Genomic DNA, 22,030 nt, shown 5'->3' on the forward strand with positions numbered 1-22,030 from the left:
GTAAGAAGAAGGCACCGTGTTTTTTTTCAATGCACTGATGATTTCAGGCGAGTTGCTCTACCATGTTAGGATGGGAATTAATGAAGAGAGATTTTTTACAGGGAGCTGAGTATTGTTTACACCCTGGTGACATCAAAGTGGCTGTGGCACGGCAGATGAGTGGGCTGTTCAAAGGACATGTCACTCCACACCTGCTCTGAGTAGATTCATATGCAAACAACAAGACTTACAACCTGATTACAACCTGATGAAAAAGCACTCGCAGCCTTCTCTCACGATAGCACAAACAATTCATGAATTCATACGTGTGGGTACATGCTTCCATCCAAAAGCAGAGAGACTGCTGCCATTGCATGTATAGTGACGGTTCATATAACACGAGTGCCTGTGACAAAAGTTGCAATGCTTCTCAAGGTGTCTTTCTGTAACGTCAATATCTCTGGAGAAAGAGATTACGTGTAGAGGCCTCTCATGGTAAGTGGTATAACTACTCCATTTGTGATTTCCATCGCCAGTCCTGTGAGCAAGGTATCTGAAACGCTGTGCTATCAACATTAGAATTAGCTTTTTCAAAGGCAGCTGGTGAAACATGAGGTTCGCCTTCTATATACTTCTTTACATGCTGAAGACCTCTAGCGATCAATACATTGACCTGTTTTTGTCTGTGGTTGTGTAGGTGATGGAAAGATGAGGTGGCTGTGAGGCCCAATCAGCAAAGGGTAAAGCAGACGGGTAGACCAGCAGGCAGGGGAGGGAGGGAGGCAGGGAGGCCGGCCTGGATGGGTTAATGGGCTGCTGTTTGTTTCCATGTGAGAGGGGGAGCTCTCATGGGCAGAGAGTGTCAAGAGCTCTCCATGCGTGCTGACGCCAACTAAGACGGATGCATCCCTCCTGCTACTCAAGAGAACAGGTGCTGCCCAATGAATGTAAATGCTCTCCTTTCCCTGATTTATCACACACTGATGAAAAAACAGAAAGAAGAAAGAGAGAAAGAAAGAAAGGAGGAAGGAAGGAAAGAAGGAAAGAAAGGAAGAGAAACTGAGGAAAGAAAGACGTGCTTATACCTTTCAGGCAACGACAGCGTCTTTGAACATACAATTCTTTGATGTATGCCACTGCTAAATATGTTCAGCAATCAGATGCGTATCATTTTATTACAGGGAATAAAAATATGAGACACGGCAAACTATCTTAAAAGAGAATTTGCTATAAGATTTTAGCTCGCCATGCTGATTAAATAATAATCTTTATAACCCTCAGCTCCTCATCCTCCACAGTACTTCACTGAAATTCATATTTTATTCAGCTTGGAATCGGTTTCATTTCGTGCTGGTGTAAATGATTACAAAGTGTTGGCCCTATTGAGTTTAATCCACTCTAAAATTAATTTCTTTAAATCAAAGTGTTTCTTCCATTAGAGTCACTCTATAATTATTTAATGGGTGTTATCTTCGCCGCCTGGTCTTATCACTATAATGTCTATATGTTTCTATAATTACTTGAGGCAATTCTAGGTCGCCATAATACCCTCGATCATTTTACATTTATCCATACTAAACACTCCGGTGACCAATTTCTGCTTCTGTATTTTTACATTTCAAACTAATAACAAAATCGCACAATGTGAAATATTCACATTAAATGGAAAGTGATAGCAATTCTGAGACAAAGCCTACAGCGTTAAATTGGCAGATGCCCTATGTAATAATAACAGCTACAAACATTGTCAGTTATTGCAGTCAAAGTATCCCCCCCCCCCCCCCTCCCCCCCAATTTCCACCCCTTTCATTTACAGCTACCTGCAGCTGTGTCTGTGAGCAGACAGTGGGCAGTCTGAGGACGCTGGGACTTCTCCTGTAAAAGAGTGCTGGCCCAGATGTATGCAGCCATCTTCACCTAATCTGTCCCCGTGGCTTTGTTGGTGAGGCCGAGGGCTTTGTGGGCCAAGCGCTCGCTCACAGGGTTTTCTAAAGGAACAGGCCACGGTCATAAATCTCTATCAGCCCAGGCTAGACTCCCCATTCCCCTCGGAGGCCTGGAGCAAACGGCAACCGAGGAGTGAATTACAGATCCCTGGTGTCAGCCTCACACCCAACCAAGCATTCACACACACACACACACACACACACACGCACGCGCGCACACACACACACACATACACACACACACACACACACGCACACACATACACACACACACGCGCACATGCTCGCCTCTAACTCTGCAACAAGCTGCCTCCTCCACATATTTACACTGTGCTAATGCAAACGGTACTACATCCATTACACCTATTTAAATCTTGGCGGCCGTGGCACCTGTGCCTGTGGGACTATGGGGAGGTGTGCAGCACCTGTGGAAAACAAAATCAATACCATATGTCTCTCTGAGAATAACAGTGCGCAAATCAAAGTTCACTGGAAACATGTCGTGGTAAAAATTGCTACAACTCTAAATCTGCCTGTAGCTGTTGAAGAAAGGTTTCTGTGGGGCAGTGAGTTCAGCTCCTCACTGGCTAGTTGCCCCTGAGCAAGGAGCAGTGAAGTCGTTATGCTCATGACAGCAGGAAATGGCACCTTGCCTCGCAGCCACCATCACATTGAGGTAGAAGTGAGACATTAAACATAAAATGCTTTCCCCCACTGCATATGCTTAATCAATGCAGACTGCCAATGTACCACAGCGACACAGACTGAAATGATTTACATTAATAATCAATAAATGCCATGTATATATAGAGGCCAGTGATCAACCATATTGATCCACATTAAGTGTTTTTTTCTGTGGCTGCACTGGAAAACAATACAACCAAAGGAAGCTTTTACTGAAATAAACATAGCAGTGATAAGCGAGTGACATTGTATTTTACATCTTGACATGATTTTGCATTATCCGCACAGTATGTGCTGTAAAACCTCTGGGTCTTTGAGCTACTGAGATACTGGAGGCCTGGAACAACGAAGAAGAAGACGTCATGAAGAAGCAAATCAATGGCGCACAGTGTGAGGTCCTTTAGGAGGCTGGAACCATGTGGTAGGCACATCCAAGACTCAGGCCCTGTTCTCCAGTCCTAATCTCCCAGCTCACGGCTTAGGGAGCCAATTCAGATCCAAGCAGGATTACCCTCATCACGTGGCCTCGCCACCATGGGCAATCTGAAGCTCTACTCAACCACCAGGGATAGGAAGTGTGTGAATCTCTCTCTCTCGCTCACAGAGAGAGAGAGAGAGAGAGAGAGAGAGAGTGAGAGAGAGAGAGAGAGAGAGAGAGAGAGATAAAAAGACAGTAAAGAATGTGTATAGACTTCCAATCTCTGCAATACACACACACTCCTCCCCTCTCTCATCTCAACACACATTCACACCTTTGCACATTGTAAATGACAAGCCACATGCGTTCAACAGCACTGAGCCGTGGAGCATATGATGACATACATTGTCATTGATCCAATGGAGCGGACCAACCCCCTCATCCCTCAACAGCCTAAAAGACCATAACCGAGCAGCACATACAAACACAAGACAGTGCCAGTTTTTCTTTGCTTCAAACACGTCACTAGCGCAACACAGACATACACTGCTATTAAAGCTTTTTGAAATCACAAATACGAGGAATGAAAAAACAAAGGACAGATAAGAATGCAATGTGTGGACGGAAACAAGAATCTAGAGATGCATTTCCGCAAGGATGTGACTGCGTCACAGCAGTAGTCGTTGTTGTTGCACCAGTAAACTATGCAATTACGTGGATAATAACACTTCGCCTTCCAAAAGAAAGGTTCGACTCTCCTACCACCTGCTGAATGAGCTAAAAATCTAACAAGGCGCAAAGCAGGGATTCTCTAATAGCAAAGACCCACCGACATCCTGGCACTCATAGGCAGACAACACACACTCTACTATTACAATATTATCAGACAATGTTCAATGTGATTTGATGGTCATCAGACAAGAACTAAAAGCAGACTACTTTGAATGTGAAGGCAGTGCATCACTTTAGAGAGAGAGAAAAAATCTGGTTGAGTTGCAGAGCTGCTATCGAACCACTTACATTAACTGTGCCAACAGAAATATTCATGAAGCCTAAAATAATTCTAAATTATTCAAAGCACACATTTTTTTTATGTGTGATAGTTTTTTAGCCATGGTATAAAATGCTATATACTGTAATGACAATTAAGAGAGAGATAAACAGATAATGTTTAATGCTATCTACTTGCTGATGGTTCTAATGTGGGGGAAACTCAGGACTTGGTTGTCATTTCGTGCTCATAAACATTCAATTTATCCACTTTTTCAGCACATTTAATGCCATATTCATGCCATCCTAATATTAACATTTTGTAATACTTTATTTGAAGTGTGCAAAAAGCCTAACATGACACCAACTGACATGACACCATGACATGACTCCTGCCATGAACACGAAGGAGTCGTTATGAATGTTGATGATCATTGTCATCAAGTGTCATTCAGTAAATGAATTCATTTTTAATGTCCAGTTGACATTGTGTGGGACGTCTTTGTTATGACAACTTCATGTTTACCAAGACAACATAACTTGTCAACGTCCGCCTAGTTATAGGGCCCAGCAATAGTAATTCAGTGAGAGAATAATTTCAAATCACAAATTATTGTTGGTTCCGTTTCAACTTTTTATAATGTGTATTTCTTTGACACAAGATTTTTACCCTGTGTTGTGGGCCTATGATGGTTTGGGCCAGTTTAGGGAGAGTTCAGCTACCGGTTAAAAGGGTTGGCGTAGTACTTGTTTTGAAGCTTCTGTGCAGAGAGCTTCTTGGGTGAGAGAGTGGTTGTGAGCTTAGTCGTGAGCTTGGCCGTGAGTTTAGCCGTGAGCTGAGCGTGAGGTTGAGTTATCTGTGTACTGTTTCAGTTTAATGACAAGAGTACTAAGCTGTAATACTTTCTTTACATATACAGCTGTTAGTAAATCCAAAATGAGTTTGTGTCTTTTTGTTTTCATTTATATTCTCAATCTTTTTGTTTATATTTTTCACTCCTTAAATTATGCACCTGGAGGAGGACAAATACATTTACAACTACAGAGTCTTGTCTCCCTGCTGCCTTTTGTGCCTACCCTAAAGCAATCTCGACATAGTTTTTGACCATTCCCAACACAACACCAGATGGGGGATTCAAAGAAAGCTTTGGTAAATTTCACAAATTTAGACCATGCTTTAGTACTTTCAGTGAAAAATATTCCAGTTAAAAAAATTCACATACCATGATAGATCAATGTTGAACATCAAGGCATAAATATCTAAATGTGTACGACAAATCAGATCTCTGGAAAATCAAGATGCCCCCTGTAGACACCAAAGCATGGACCACCGTTATTTGCCTGAGGATTTCAGGTAAACTGTAAAGTGTATGTTTTATATTAAAACAAACATTGAATATTGCACTTGGCTAGTATTTTAAATTGTCTTGGGCTGGCTGTTTGGAGTAGGTTGTGCAGATGAGGGACTCTCAACCAAGAAAAAGGTCAAGAAGGGGGATTTATTACCTGTTGCTAAAGTCCCCATAAAGTTGATTGATGAAAACAGTCCAGTGGAAGCCCTTGGGAGGATATATTTTACAGACGCTAGCTGGAGGGCAAGAGACCTTGTTGAAAACATTGAGGCAACAAGGACAGTATGACTGTGAGGTCTGTAACATTTCAGACCTAGAGGAGAGAAGGTCAATGCATTGCTGCCTCACTTGGCATCACTGCTCAAGCGCAGGAATAGTCATCATGCCGCTTTTGGTTCTGCACATCACGCTTCTACGAATCAGACTTTGTGGTGCTATAGTGATTTTGTGTACATGTATGTATGTACACATGTTCTATGTGTATATACGTAGTTGTATGAGAGTATGTATGTTATGTTGAGGTAATCTGGGTTATTATGTTCTTTATATATGATTCTGGTAAAAAATGATCATTGAACAAGTATGGGCATTGATAGCCAACTATAAAATCAAACTGATGGACAACAATACAATTAAACTAAAGATGCATTTCTGCAAGAAACTGCAAATGTAAAAGCACCACAGCAGCAGTCGGACGTTCATTCATTGTCACAAAATGTAATAAGTTCTTCCAAAACAGGTATGTGGTTTCTATTCAAGTGGATAGGTAAATTACTAGTTGCTAGAGATGGGCATGAAGCATGAATAACATTACTTTCAACGCATAGAGTAATTGCATCCAAAAAAATTGAGTCAAACTTGCAGTTTCTGTCATATATTTCGGTCACACTGGCTGTTGCTGAGAAAGTAAACAAACGGACATTCACCTATGGAACATACATTTTAAAAGGAGAATAAATTAGCTGTATCGTTGTTGTCAAAGAAGCCAGCATTTCAATTCAGCATGTTTCCTTAAACTCTGTTGACATATCATGGTCATTTTATGATTTAGTACAGTAAATGTATTACATATTGCTTTGTTTCAAAAGTCTGCAGATGCCAAAACATCACAAGCACTTCCTTAAATTAACGTTGCTCTTGATGAATTTTGAATGGGTTTGACGAAGCCAGAAAAAATGGCCTCCTCATCATGTTTTTTTAGGTTTGCAACAGATAAAACCGAAAATAGCACAGTATCAAAGTTGTCCCCCAAGTGAATGCGAAAGACTCACAGTTGTTCCATTCAAACAGAAGTTGAGTAGATTTGAAAAGAATGGAGGCAAAATCTCTGATGAGAGGGAGAGGAGGAGGGGGGGGGGGGGGGGGGGGGCAGGGTTGGGAGAGGAGGGGAGGAAGTGAGAGGCAGCACAAGTGTCAAGAGACACGAGCTAAAGTGAGAGAAATGAAAGGGAAGGTGAAGATGTGAGGATGTAGAGAACGAGCGCAAACAGATGATTAAGTACAGATCTCCTGCAGAGAAACAGAGGGAGAGAGAGAGAGAGAGAACAGAGGAAAGGAAAGAAGACAGAGTACATCGATGGACAGATTAAGACAGAGGGAGAAGACAGAGCCAGAAGCACAGAGAATGAACTGTTAAGACAGAAGAGAAAAGAGAGAAATAGAGAGAGGGAGAGAGAGGTGTGTGTGTGTGTGAGCGGTTATTTGGCAAGGCTGATACAAGGCGAGCAGTTGGGAGAACAGTGTGTACTGTGAGCAGATGCCAGGTGGCATGGGGCTGAAGCAACGAGATGACGGACATGCCTCCTAACTCACTCATCGTCTGGAGCGCACCCACAGCCAGAACCCGCCACTTGCTGCCACCAGAGATGAGTGTGTTAGGGTGTGGGTGGACACAGTGTGTGTCCGTGTGTGTGTGTGTGTGTGTGCATTGCATGAGAGAGAGAGAGAGAGAGAGAGCGAGGGAATCAAAGAGATTGTGTATGTGTGTGCATGCATGTGCCAGTGCATGTACTACAGGAAGCATGTACGCAAGTAGCTGGTAGGATGATACATTGTGTGTCATTTCTGAGTGTGTGTTAGATGTTGCACTGTGTGTGATGCATGGGTGTAACCCAAGAAGGGAGTGTGTGAAAGTGTATGTGTGAGGGCTGGGTGTGAAGTCAGGCCTGGACACCGTGCTGCATCAAATGAGTGACAGGTGTTGACACAGTTCCATTAGTTCGGGTGCTGAGTAGTTTTATCACATACTAGGGCTGCTGATACTGTCCCTGGGTCTGTCCCTGGGTCTGTTTTCAAAATAAAGGCATCCCCCAAAGATCAAACTCTGGAGCCTTTAATTTAACTGTCAACTGGAGGAATAGAATACATTCACGTCAAGTTTGAGGAGAGGTTCCCCTGGCATAACTTTACCCCAAACAGGTTTTTAGACACACCCACTCACACACACAGACCAGATGTATCAGTTCTTCACTAGACATGTTAACATCTAGAAGTAATTGCATGGGTACTGTAGGGGGATCAAGTGTTTCATCTATTCAACAAAACCTTATGGTGCCTCTCCACAATTACCTTTGGGTGTACTGTTTTCATGGACATTGCCAGGGAGGCAGGTTTGTCAGCCTCTGACAACTCTTTCATGTTCTGACCTGATCTGAGAGTCAATAGGTAAAAGCTGCATTCTGCTTCAGTCCTTTTAATCTTCAAGGAGGTTGGTGTGATTTTCTGCAAACATTACACACTTGCAATGCAAATCAACCATCTGGAGTGCAATTTAGATCAAACGTCGGTTCCCTCCATTATACTTTTGCGCAAACCACATCTTCACTGTCCATTCAGGCTGAAAAAAGTGCCTCTTTCTGCAGTCCTTCTACAAAGTTGGTTGGGTTTGAATATTCTCAAGACAACATGAGATAAGCTACTGACCGCGGCTTCCTTTCAGAGCGCAGCGCACGTTTCCCTTCAGTGATTCCAATTTTTTTTGGTTTTGTTTTTTCCAGGCCTCGTTCTAGACCCGGCTGCATAGTCTACATTTGTCTTGTCAGTTATGGAGACAGTTGTGTTATATGTGTCTGCAGGAAATGGTGGAGCTGCGTTCTAAGCACAAACTCATAATCGCGGCTATGTTTAGGGGGCCCCCGATGCATCCTGTAATGACAGCCATGTGTGGGTTGATTTCCCTCTAACAAGATTTCTTCCCTCTGACAAGCCTGCATGATTCTTGGACAATTAGATGCTGAGGGAGACACAAACAATAAGTAGGCATTTTTCTTTGACAGTGCATCCGCACTCTTGACATGCAACTATTCTGGAAGGGTTCAGCCTTCACAACAACCCAGCTTTATGTTGGTTTAGTTTGTTGGTTTTAACAATAAATAATTACAATAATTTCTTCAAATGGCACTGTTAACGTGAACATTGCATAGTTCTGTGATGCTCATCCATATCTGAAGCCCACTCATAACTAATAAACAATGGCCATTTGGAGCACTGGCTTCCACAAGGGATGTGTTTAACAGGGGAGCTCTGTGAAACTCTAGAGGGCTATTACGTGAGAGTGAACAGAATGAATCAATACAGGCATGTCTCCTTAGACCCTGGACCCAAACCGGATCAGAACCGTGTCGGTGTCGGTATCAACCACACTGATGAATGATCAGAACCGTGTCTGAAACGGACCATATCCGTGTCCGATCGGGTCCAGACAGCCTCTCTAGTGGTGCCGTATAGAATTCCCAGGATCTAGGATCCCAAAACACGGAACAATTTTCTGATACAGACTGAATTGGAATATTCCATTAAAAAGAAAAACATTTATTAACAAATACACATACCCTAACCCTATCCTGCCTAAAGTGGGGCGGCAGTGGTACCGGAGGTCGAGAAGTCGTTAAGTAATCAGAAGGTTGCTAGTTCGATTCCCTGTCGAAGCGTCCTTGAGCAAGACACTGACCCCCTAATTGCTCCTGATGTACAGTGTGCCATCAGTGTTAATGTAAAATGTGTACACATCCTTGTAAGTCGCTTTGGATAAAAGCGTCTGCTAAATGACTAAATGTAAATGTAAAGTAAAACCCTAAACCACCTCTGGCTGATCCCTAAGCTGGGTGGACGCCCCTGTGGAGGTGGAGTGCTCTACCAAAACCGGCCTTTCTGTACCTGAGAGAAACTAATACCATTGGTTCCCATCCCAGCAGTAACAAGCTTGTCACAGCTGCAAATGTTATAGTTCCCTAGTTCACACATCTTTAATGTCTTGAAATATCAGACTTGTAAAAACATTAGGAAAAGTAAGAGTTACTACAACATAACCTCATAGTATTTACTTGCATTACTAACGCTCCTATACTATGGCTTAGGTAGAGTTGGACCCAAGTGCACACAACACGTTAGCAAACTTTAAGACACAAAGGAGACTCTTTACTTCGAGGCAGGTTGAAAACAAGATCAGGATTACTAGTGCAGCGACAGCATGGACTTAACACAGACAACAACCCAGCACAGAACTAAATAAACACAAGGGTTTAAATACACAAGAAGGCTAATCAGGGGAAATAGACCATTGGTTGATAAAAACCCAAGGGACAAGTGAACAGTGCAAACAATTAACAGGCTAATAAACCAGATCGCAAGAAACTGGTGGGACAAATGACTCAAGAACTACAAACAAGAAAGTAATGAAATGGGTGTGTGATAGGCTACAAGAAACAAAGGAGGAGACCGGGAAAGAACAGAAGCTCATGGCTGCAAGGAAGTAAATACAAACACATGGCTATGTGAACAGATTAAAAGTCCATAAACACGGTGCAGACCGTAACACTGGCACACTTGCCCAGCAGTCAGCATTTTTCAGATAATAATACCTCACATTAGCTGGCCATCTTTATAAACGCTCTTTTTTTCAGGCTAGTTAGGCAAAGGTCTTCAGAGAAGATCATGGCATAGAAAGTGGTGTGGAAAGGTGCTGTCATTTTTTTTCACATTTAAACAACATTAGACGAAATTGTAATGGCAAAGCATTAAACAGGCCTGAATATGACAAGGCGCAGTCACACACATCCTCTTCACATCACTTATACTCATAGATCTTAATTCCTGACCCTGGCTTGACCTACTCAAGGTCATTTTGGGTTAAAAACATCACTTGTATCAGTTCAGGCTTCAGATTGTCCAAGCTTGATGGAGTCTGTGAGAGAGGTGGCGGCAGCTGTGACCTCATCGGGAGGATAAAAAGACACTGGAAAAATGTGAGTTGCCAGTTAGGCTTGCACACCCATACAGGGAGGCCATCCTCCCCCACCTCCCCATTGCAGATTTAATCTGCTCCTTCCCTCGAAAGGGTCAGCTACAAGCGGTTCGACTGAGGCAGATGAGTGGGATGCAGCCAGGATGGACTGCGCCATCTCGTTTCTCCAGCCCCTCACTAAACACATGCCACACACACATGAACACATGAACACACTCACACACACACACACACACACACACACACACACACACACACACACAAACACTTCACAAACTGCAGTTGGGGTGTTTGCTTACAACCTTTGTGTCCATTTCAGACTGTACCTACACACTCAAGAAAATATTCTCTGAAAGCATTTTCTTTAAAGATGAAAAAGAAAAAAACGTTTAGGTATAATCCATTGGATTAAGGGATTTCCTAGGGCACATGTTCATTGCAAGTAATAGAAGACAGATTACATAGATCAGATTTGTGTGTGCATGTGTAAGTGTGTGGGTGTATCCTTTATCCTAATATGTGAACTCAAATGGACGTGTAATATGTGTGTATGTGGGGTGGGGGTTAACTGTATCAGCAATTGTATGTGGATGCGTATTTATGCATGTTTTTATTTCTGTGTTGTAACATAAATGTGTTCATGCATTTCTGTGTGAGTCTGCACGCTTGTGTGAGCATTTATTTGTGAGCATTATTATGTGAACACGTGGCCATTTACGTGTGTGTGTGTGTTTGTGTGTGTGTGTGTGTGTGTGTGTGTGTGTGTGTGTGTGTGTGTGTGTGTGTGTGTGTGTGTGTGTGTGTGTGTGTGTGTGCACGTCTGTGCAGGGGGGTGGGGTGAGTTGTTAAGAGGGCCCTCTCTATAGAGACCAGGGAGCCTGAGGAGAGCAGCAGCAACAGCTCTGGTTTCTGTCATATTTCACACCAATAAAACAGATCAGTCCTGTGACTCTGTACGGCTCTGCCTCAAGTCACCAGTCTCCCACTCTGCCACAGCAGCAGCAGTCAGCATGTGTGTGTGTGTGTAGGTGAGTATGTGTGTGTGTGTGTGTGTGTGTGTGTGTGTGTGTGTGTGTGTGTGTGTGTGTGTGTGTGTGTGTGTGTGTGTGTGCACGTCTGTGCAAGGGGGGTTGGGTGAGTTGTTAAGAGGGCCCCTGTACGGCTCTGCCTCTCGTCAACAGTCTCCAACTCTGCCACAGCAGCAGCAGTCAGCATGTGTGTGTGTGTGTAGGTGTGTGTGTGTAGGTGTGTGTGTGTGTGTAGGTGAGTATGAGTAGCACTCATTCATCTCTGATCCACACCAAGGAGACGAGTGCCTTCATGCACCATTCACTGCAAACAAAAAAGCAAAACGACCCAAACTGACCCCCCCCCCCCCCCCCCCCCAGTCAACACACAGCCGTGTTCCCCGTTTAATATCAACCTGACATTGACAGATTGAAGTGAACGTGCTGCGTTATCTGTGTGTTTTGTCTGGCACGGCACCCGCAAGGCCTGCTAGGACAGACAAGGCTAATAAGTGAGTGTGCTAAATCTGGCATGGATTAAGTATTCTGTCATCCCCTCTTCAAACAGGGCCTCTGTGTAATCACATTAAACATCATATGTGCTGCTGAGGCTGCCCATGGCACCATGCTAATCTGCTATGATCGCTTGGCTCTCCGGTGCAGTGTAGACAGCCCATGAAACACGGACACACACACCACACACACATTCATAAACTCAGACAGACACACACACACACACACACACACTCTCAAACTCACACACAGACCCACATGCGCACACGTGCGCGCACACACACACACACACACTAACACACACACACACACACACACACACACACACAGACACACACACACACATACACCCACACACACCCACACACCCACACACACACACACACACACCCACACACACACACACACACACACACAATCACACACACACACCACACACACATTCATAAACTCAGACAGACACACACACATACACTCTCAAACTCACACACAGACCCACATGTGCACACGTGCACGCACACTCACACAAACACACACACACACACACACACACACACACACACACACACACACACACCAACAGAAGGAGAGAGCCATGTGTGATGCATCAGATGTTTCATTCTGTGAGTTTGCCCCCATGCTCATAATTGTGCAGCAATATAGACACTGTAAGGCTCAATGCCTTTGCACTCACCCCTGTCACTTTGAGAAATCCTCTACAAAAACCAATCAGGGGCGTACGTCCAAACCCTGCAGTGAGGTTAAGTATTTCTCTCAAGCGAGGACGGGAGGCAGGGAGAGAGAGCGAGAGTGAGGGGGAAACGCCGCGCAAGACAGCCGAGGAGAGGAGGATGCATGCAGTTTAGCATGCAGATGGATTATTCCTGTCTCCACTTAGCCACTTAATGGAGCAGCCCCTGCACCTGTCTTGCTGGTCCCTGGCTGTTAAAGTTGCCATGGGAACTCGGCCCGGGCTGCTAGAGGGAGACGGAAGTGTGTGTGTGTGTGTGTGTGTGTGTGTGTGTATGGAGAGGGGTTGGGGGGTGACTCACCGTGGCCAGCTCGTCAAACTTCCCAAAGAGTTCATTCAGCAGCTTGACAAGCTCCTGAGCTGTGCACTGGGAGGCCAGGCTGGTGAAGCCCACAATATCAGCAAACAGGATACTGCAATAGAGAGAGAAGGAGAAGTTGGGTGAGAGAGATAGAAAGAGAGAGACCTAAGTAGCTGCTTACAGAGAATTTCTTACGACTGTCAAAAGGTGCAGTGGAAAGATAGGTTTCCACTGTGCTGTGCTCAACATTTAGCAATGTGCAGCTGTGACACATCGATACATCAACCATTGCTAACAGTGAATGCTAATCATTGGCTCCTCTAATGTCATTGGCTGTGCAAGGTGTGCACTACCATTCATTTCATTTATGAAAACTTTGACAAAATATGTTCGTCGTCTACCTTTTTCCACATGACTAAAGCCGGAGACACACCAAACCAACATCACAGAACTAGCAGAGACAGAGGCCGACTGTTGAATGGGCCAAAGGTTCTGCACCTGTGTGAGAGGAACACTCCAAACCAGGAGGTCTACTATATTAGAATGAATATACGTGTGTGTGTGTGTGTGTGTGTGTGTGTGTGTGTGTGTGTGTGTGTGTGTGTGTGTGTGTGTGAAAAGGGCCAAAAACTTCACAAAAGTACTGCCCTATATCAGCACTAATTGGTAGCCTCTTCATCTGGAGGCGCAGGTGTTACCTTTTCCCCTAATGTACAATATGCACTGAGACTTTCTCTTCAATTTAATACTTCCTCTAAGCCTAATTTGGATTTTGCCATGATATGTACTTATTTTCAAAATAAAAAATAAAGAAGTAAAATGTGTATGTATATGTGTGTGTGTGTGTGTGTGTGTGTGTGTGTGTGTGTGTGTGCGTGTGTGTGTGTGTGTGTGTGTGTGTGTGTGTGTGTGTGTGTGTGTGTGTGTGTGTGTGTGTGTGTGTATATGTATGTGTGTGTGTGTGTGTGTGTGTGTGTGTGTGTGTGTGTGTGTGTGTGTGTGTGTGTGTGTATGTATGTATGTGTGTGTGCGTAAACAAAGCCTGTGTTAAAGGAAATAACTCCATACCAAACTATAAACAATGCAGCATTTGCTTTCCAGTTTCACACCATTCTCCTTCACCACAGACCGTTTCATAATATAGTTACTTTGAATCGTGAATATGTCTGAGAAGACGTTGCAAATAGCACTGGCGTTGTTAGCTCTTGGTCTTTTGGTTGTGTCATGGATACTACAACGACAGGCTTAAGGGGCTTTCCTGACCCTGTGCTGAGATAAATGAGCCCTCCTGTTCAGTTCCACATGTTGAAGGAACTTAACAGTAAAAATATCTGAACAGCCAATCAGAATGACCAGATAGCAAATACATATTAGGTCGGATCTGGCCCAGGTCCACGAAACCATCTGGCCTGGATCCACCAACCGGACCTGCTCCTTAGTCCAAAGGCACATCGGCCCATAAAGTGACCTGGATCCGCATAATGGATAACTGCAGCAGATACGGGCCAGAACTATATCACCAAAATACATCAATTAACAAGCTTATCTGAAACTTAATTTAACTTATCTTAACCTAACTTGCTAACCATGTGGTTGGTGATGGCAAAGCAAGTAGGTGGTTTCAGGTTTCGCACACTGCTGATGTCAGGAATGCAGTCCAACAGAAGACTCTGAAATTAACCTCACTTGAACTGAGTTGCTTTGGACTGAAGTGTTCAAAAGTGTCTAATAAATTAATATAAATCATGGGCAAAGCTCTCACTGAAGCTCCATCGATAAAAAATGAGACCTTCAATTCAATAATGATTAATTGCGTCTTGTAAGAGTGGGCAACTTATTTTGTAAAAGGCACTTTTGATAATGTGTTCTTTCACAAAAAAAAATCATGGCACTTACTTCTTATAATAAACTGGACAGACTTTTAAGTTGCACATTCATGGCTTAAACAGGTTTCTATTTACATGAGGGGAGGTGAAGCAAGTGCAAAATCACAGAATGGAGGAAAAAAAAAGAAAATTGAAAAAGCTAACTTTCAGGCATCCCACAGTGTGTGTGTGGGCTGGTATCTCTAACACAGTTGCAGAACACAGCGTCTTTGGAGGAATCCGCTAAATGCCATTTTGTCATGCCACAGATGTCTATGTAATTGGGTGCTATAAATTCAAATTTGCTGTGCATATTTTAGCCGGTGGCCATCTGTGACGAGATAACTAACTTCTACATTCTTTAGACTGGCTGCAGCCAAAGCAGCAACTTAAAAAGACCTGAAGGCACCTGAATGGCCTGAATGGCCAAGGTGTACTACAGCAAACAGATCATTTCCATCATAACAGTTAACACGAATTCCACTGCCCTTAATCATCTCACTGTTGTACAATTCAGCTGTGTGAGTACACTGGTATATGCATGGCATCTGTGGTTTTGAGGTCATTTTGTTGACAAGATTATCGTATTATTGAATAATCTATCGGTTTCAAATTTTCCGAAAAGTGACGTCATCCAGAAGTCCTGAATTAACTGCAAGACCAATGGATATAAGTATAACCTTCAGGGTATCAGTTAAGAGATAAAAACGTAAACACTTATACTATTAATATTCTAAGCAAGTGTATTGAAAAGCAAAAAGAAATGCTACCAATTATTCCCTCCATACATATGTGAATGTGTGGCTGCAAGGCTGTCTTGGTTTGCGTACTCGACCCGGCGCAATTCATACTGCCATACCAGCAGCTGGACACATTCACAAGGCTCCACTTTTTCCAGGCAGCACCAGCCCTCAGCGCCTCCCTACAGCGGCGTTTCATTATCGTCACATGATGACCCATCCGTTTCAATCAAACCGGGTCCTTTGTGTGACGCGTGGCCCTGCCGTACAATCATTTCCCTCCGCCGCCACATCTGCCCTCGTCACTCACGCATCCATCACCGCAGCCACGTCCAGGGGGACAGTTCCCCCAATTATGCTAATGCTGATAACTCTATAACACAATCTCTCCCGCCGCTGCGTGAGCGGAATGAGATGAAACGGGCTGTGGCCGTCTTTGTGGCGCATGAGCCTGGCGCCCCGAAACGATCACTGCTGTGTGTGGGACAGCATGCAGGCAGGCAGGCAGCCATTTAGTGCGTGCATGGTGTCCGATACAGCAAGTGTGCATGTTGCATGCCTGTTGTGTGAGAATGTGTGTGTGGGCTTTGAGTTAGGGCCGTGTCAGGGCCGATGAGTGTGTCGTCTGTGCCGGAGATAGCAACTGTGCATGCGTGTGGCCTGTGACTGATAACGCAAGTAAGCATATGCCGTGTACCAGAGCCAGCAAATATGCGTGTGAAGTGCACCAAAGACGAATGGGAACGAGTATCCTTGCTGCATGCCCTAGAAACATGTATGACAAAGACAAGAAGTATGCATGCAGTGTGTGCCAGTGCCAACAAATGTGCATAAAGTGTGCATCAAAGGCAGTCAGTATGCATGCAGTGTGGGCCTGAGAAAGCAAGTGTGCTTTGCATGCCTCAGAGTATATAAGTGCATCGTGTGTGCCTGAGGAGGCAAGTATCCTTTGCATGCCTCAGAGTATATGTGCATGCGTGTGTGCCTGGCAGTGGTTGACATATGGCACTCTGATTTGATGAGGGTGTTCGGGAGGCGCGGGGAAAATGTCACAGCAGAGCTCAGGGTCAATTACTCTCCTGATAATCCCAGTCATTCCCCATCGGAGGGGTGGTGAGTCAAGGCCTTGATACCACCATGGCTGAAACTCATCTGGAGGGGAGCGGGGGGAGAGAGAGAGAGAGAGATGGTAGTGTGTGTGGGGCAAGGGGGGGGGGGGGGGGGCGGTGGTTACTAGGGTGACCTGGGGAAAAACAGCCCACAGACCCTCTGAACGCCTCTCATCCACTGTCACACTCCATGCAGCCCTCTGCTCCAAGACCGTTAACACAGCGGCACCGTCACACTTCCTCATCAGTGCTCCATTTATGAGTCAGAAAGCCCTAAACCGGTAACCCACCGCCATAAATTACTGACACATATTTGTATTATGAGGAGCTATTTGCCCATGCATCATGCGCCAGACAAGCCCAGGGAAGGAGAAAAAAAATAATCTTTGCCTCTGCCAAAACACCGAATATTGTCTAGCAAGGTGGAAATAATTGATGAGCTGGTGATGGCAGCTGTTAAGTACTTTAATCCCTCATAAATGCACTCTTAAAAGAAACTTAAATGAAGTGTGCCTAATACTCCGTAACATTTCACAACACTGCACTCTCTGTGCCGGGAGAGCGCCAGAGAGGGAGATGGATAGGGACAGAGAGGTGTAGAGGGGAAGAAATGTGCTTATGCTCTGTTCTTTACTAACTACTACTAATACCAGTGTGTCTACATACACCCTTCAATAACATTTCATAAACATAACCTTTCATCAACCTCTTCCAAGAAATGATAAAAAGGCACCAAACAGAAGTCAATGTAGCAGTAAGCTAAAGCTTACAATATTATGATTAGCTTCGGGGTTGAGGGAGGTAATGCTTACAAATAAAGCCAGTGACACTCCACCAGGAAACACAAAAGCACAGTAGTGAGTAAAACTCCAAAATACTACACCTTTGCTTTGTGCATCTAACATGTCCCCCCCCCCCCCTCCCCAGTCCTACTTGGGTTCATAATAGACCGCTGAGATCCTGGGGGGAACAGGCTGAGACACCACACATCTGTCAGACCTCAAAGGTGGCTAACCGCACTATTTACTACGAAGTTGTCACATTAAGCACCTCAATCCTGAAACTCCACAAGGCTGGCATCCTCTGCTGTCCTCTGTGTGATTACTTATGCTGATTAAGCGAAGTATGTCAAACCCACAGCAGCAGCAGCAGTGGCAGTGGAGGCCTAGAGTCCCTCACAGGCAAAGCTGAGCTGAGCTGAGCAAGGAGGACCCTGTGCACGAGCTGTAGACGCCAAAGGCTGACTGCCTCTACTGCTGACAGTAATGTTTAAACAGAAGCATGAAAACACCATCGTCATCACAGGAGGGGAGAGATGATGATACGTTTCGGAGAGGGTATGCGTCTGAATCTTCCAGTCATTTCTCTCTCTCTCTCTCTCTCTCTCTCTATCCCTCTCTCTCTCTCTCTCTCTCTCTCTCTCTCTCTCTCTATCCCTCTCTCTCTATCCTCTCTCTCTCTCTCTCTCTCTCTCTCTCTCTCTCTCTCTCTCTCTCTCTATCCCTCTCTCTCTCTCTCTCTCCCTCTCTCTCTCTCTCTCTCTCTCTCTCTCTCTCTCTCTCTCTCTCTCTCTCTATCTTTCTTGCTCTCTTTTTTGTCTTTCCCACACACTGTGTAATTCTCTTTCCCTGTCTCCACTGCAACTCCCCCGCTCATTCTGTGTCACAAATGTGCAGAAGCAGATTAAAGCTCCGTGTGTAGCTGGGTGAAAATCCACCTCCTCTGAAAGAGTATTAGATTACATTATGAAACACTGCTGTATTTATATGTGAGGCAGATGCCCTGATTGCCCTTATCAAGGGGAATTACAGTCTTTTGTTGGAATTTCCCCAGGCTAGGCTCCCCTTCACTGCCACACATCTACACAATAAGAGGCTTCTTTCTTTTGTTTCCCTCCATTTCTTCAGGCATTTGCTTAGTCTTTGCACCAATTTGACATAGCTATAAAGAAATACACTTATGCGCACAGTATTTCACACAACTGACATTTATGTCAATATCATTTAGAGGTAACAGGGTCACAGAGTAATCACAGCAGACTGCTGACCTTACACAGTACGAGAAATCAGTTGAATAAATGGCTACTTCAGTCTAGAGCTTCATTGCTTTCGAGACAATCAGAGCTGCCAGTAACCTCCACAGGATAGCAGCATGGGTTTCCCTTTGCCTCCCAGTGCTGCTGCGCTTGCCTGGGCATTAAGGTCGAGGGGCCAGAAGGTAGTAAGGGCTGAGGCAGGGAGGAGAGCCCTGGCCCCCAGGGCTCGGTGTGTCCAGATTTAACCTGTACACACGTCATTACGCAATGACAGTTTAGTCTCTGTTGCACTTAATCCCCACCTGCTCCCTAATCCTGGGGGCTGAGTAAACCCTGTTACCCATGCCTTGGTGCCCCCCTCGCCACCCAGGAGACACAGGAGGAAGACCAGGCAGACGGAGACAGAGAGAGAGTAAGAAGCTCAAACACAGATGGAGTGGGGGAGAGCTGAAGAAGAGAGACAGAATTTTATAAGGAGTGAAGCCATTGTGGTGAATATAATCGCTTCATCTCCTTGCTTAAGTGATGGGAGTTGTCCAGCAAATCAACTTGCTCTGATTGATTTCCTTTGCCTTGCAGTGGACTTTTAGCTCCATACTCTCTCATTCCCACAGACCCTTCTTCCACACACACACACACACACACACACACACACACACACACACACACACAAACACACACACACACACACACACACACACACACACACATACGCCTCAGCCTCAAAACCTCAAAACCTCAAGGCCCCAATTCCGCAGGAAAGCCTTTTTTTAGTGGCTGCTTTGTCAAACCTTGACCATTAACATTATTAATATTCATGCAGTTGTGTAACACATGTAAAAGCGTCTCTCAAAATTAAAAAAAACACTTAATAGTTTCAATATTTTTTTCTGATTAATCTGTTTAGACCCAGTCATTGCCTGTGAATAAATCTGAGAATAATAGAAGTTATAAGAGCTGACAATAGCCGATGATCAAGTTATGAGTCTCCAAAGCACCAAAAAATGGAAAAGAAGGGTTTGAAGCCACCCACGTGAATATGCTATTATTGTTGTGCATGCTATTCATACTGGCATGCGGAGGATACATTATTCTGCGTCAGTACTGTTTTCGAACACCCCTGCAACATCAAACCCACCAGAAAACAAGTACTGGCATAGTTTGTTGCGCTCCATCGCAATGCATTTCTCAAGATGTGGGATGTGAAAAATGGTTGTCTCTAGGCGTAACTTTGAAACCATGTACTATATTCCCACTGTCATGAAGTAAATTGTTTATCTTAGGCAGAGGGTGTTTTTAAGAAAGGCCTCACGATGATACAAAGATGCTCCTTTGTAAGCCACTTTGCAGTGAGAAAATGAATGTTACAGTAATTGAGTAATTCATTGCAGATTCAGTTTGTCTCTTTCAACTGTTTGAGGTAAAATCCTGTCCTCCTACGAGCATCCATTAGAGTATATTCGTTTTGCCCTTTTCCAAGGAAAGACCCTTGAACACTTACATGACACTTATATAAAATGACCACCTATTAGTCCTGCATGAACAAGTTGAGCAAATAATGGTTTGTTATCACAGATCATGTAATGGAAGTTTGCACAAAACACTGCAAGCTGTCTCGGAAACGTATTATTGTTTCCTCGTCTGATCTGTCCCTGGTTCCCTCCACTGGGCAACAACATCCCCCTCAGCATGAGGCCTCATGAAGATTACACAGTGAAACAAAACTAACAAGACATGAAGCTTAAACCAGGGCCGAGTCCAGAAACGGCACGAAAATAAAGTAAATAAATTGCCAACATTCGCAGTAAAGACTACATTAAGCAGGGTGCCATTTACTTGCCGTTGGAGTTACGTTGTGCTTGGTTGGCTGTTAATTTGAGTCGCGTAAGAACCAGGACGTGTCCAGAGGGTCCAGCCCGGCCCACTGATAGAAGGAGACACTTACAATTCCCTTCTCCACTTTATCACACCATAGAGCTACAAAGTGGAAAAGGACCATCCAGCTTTCTACTTAAGAATAACATCAAAATTTCACTTTAATTTCCTCTTAGAGGAACCACATGATTGTACAGGTATCTGGTGATTTGAACACATACTCTGGTTAATAACCTGTTCTTTTAGGGTTAATTGAGCAGCCTGTACCTTGCAACCCTGTCTCTGCAGAGTGGGATACTAAATGATTTGTGTGGGCTACACTGTAGTTTTTAATGGTGATGACATAGAATCATCGAGGGTGAAGTCAGATGATAACAATGACTCCTGCAGGGAAGTCAGGACACTGAAAGCTATTGTGGTAATCAGAAATGGGAAATGAAGTCTAGTATGGTCATATGTGCTTATTTAAAAGCAGGAATTAAAAACAGGACCAAACAGAATAGATATGTTCTAAAAAAGAAACTACTGCCTGGTACTGTGCGGATTATTAGCATGTTTCTCTTCAGTGTTCCAAGCAGAACCCTTGTAGTCATCCAACATTGGTTCTAGTGATATAATCTTAGCTTTTTGCGACTCTTCCCTTCCTGCTGCCTGAGCACCGTATCCACTCTCTTTTGTCTAACCTCTGAACGATATCTGCAATCCAAATTAGCGAGCCAGCTTCCCAGAGAAGGCCTCGCAAGATTTTCTGCCTAAATTAAGCTGACTGGCACACAAGTTTGACTTTGGTGCACTGCTTCTGATGTCTCACGCTTCTCTGTCTGTGCCCATCTGTAGCGGTGCTGTGTTGGGCGGGTTATATCGCTGCGCAGGATGAATCACAAAGGGGGACGTCAAAGTCGTGGAACTGGCGGGGCGGATAGGCGGCTCCCTACCTGACGTTGTCGTGCCGCTGGATGTAGATCTTGTGAAAAATCCTCTCCGGGGGCTTCAGGAAGTCTTCTTTCATTTCCATGGCCACATTCCTGGGCAACAAGCTCATCAGGAGACGCTCCTGTTGGTGTGTGTGTGTGTGTGTGTGTGTGTGTGTGTGTGTGTGTGTGTGTGTGTGTGGCATAGATGCAAGTGAGTATCAACAAGAGGAAGAGAAAAAAAATGAGAAGGGGACAAGGGGACATAGCACAACAGGTCCGAGGGGTATGAAAAATGGTTTCAGAGATATT

The 22,030-nt window shown here is 44.4% G+C and overlaps 1 protein-coding gene across 2 annotated transcripts in view; it reads right to left on the reverse strand.

Moving 5' to 3' along the window:
* The window catches only part of adcy1b (adenylate cyclase 1b), a 62,516-nt gene that overhangs the window by 19,717 nt on the left and 20,769 nt on the right, over positions 1–22,030 (reverse strand). For both annotated transcript variants that reach the window (XM_080837689.1, XM_080837690.1), the window contains exons 3-4: positions 21,743–21,861; positions 13,184–13,295 (exon numbers count right to left, since the gene is read on the reverse strand). In XM_080837689.1, coding sequence (XP_080693815.1) covers positions 13,184–13,295; positions 21,743–21,861 — 231 coding nt within the window. The remainder of the gene's footprint in view (positions 1–13,183; positions 13,296–21,742; positions 21,862–22,030) is intronic.

Source organism: Sprattus sprattus, assembly GCF_963457725.1.
Source record: "Sprattus sprattus genome assembly, chromosome: 4".
NCBI lineage: Eukaryota > Metazoa > Chordata > Actinopteri > Clupeiformes > Clupeidae > Sprattus > Sprattus sprattus.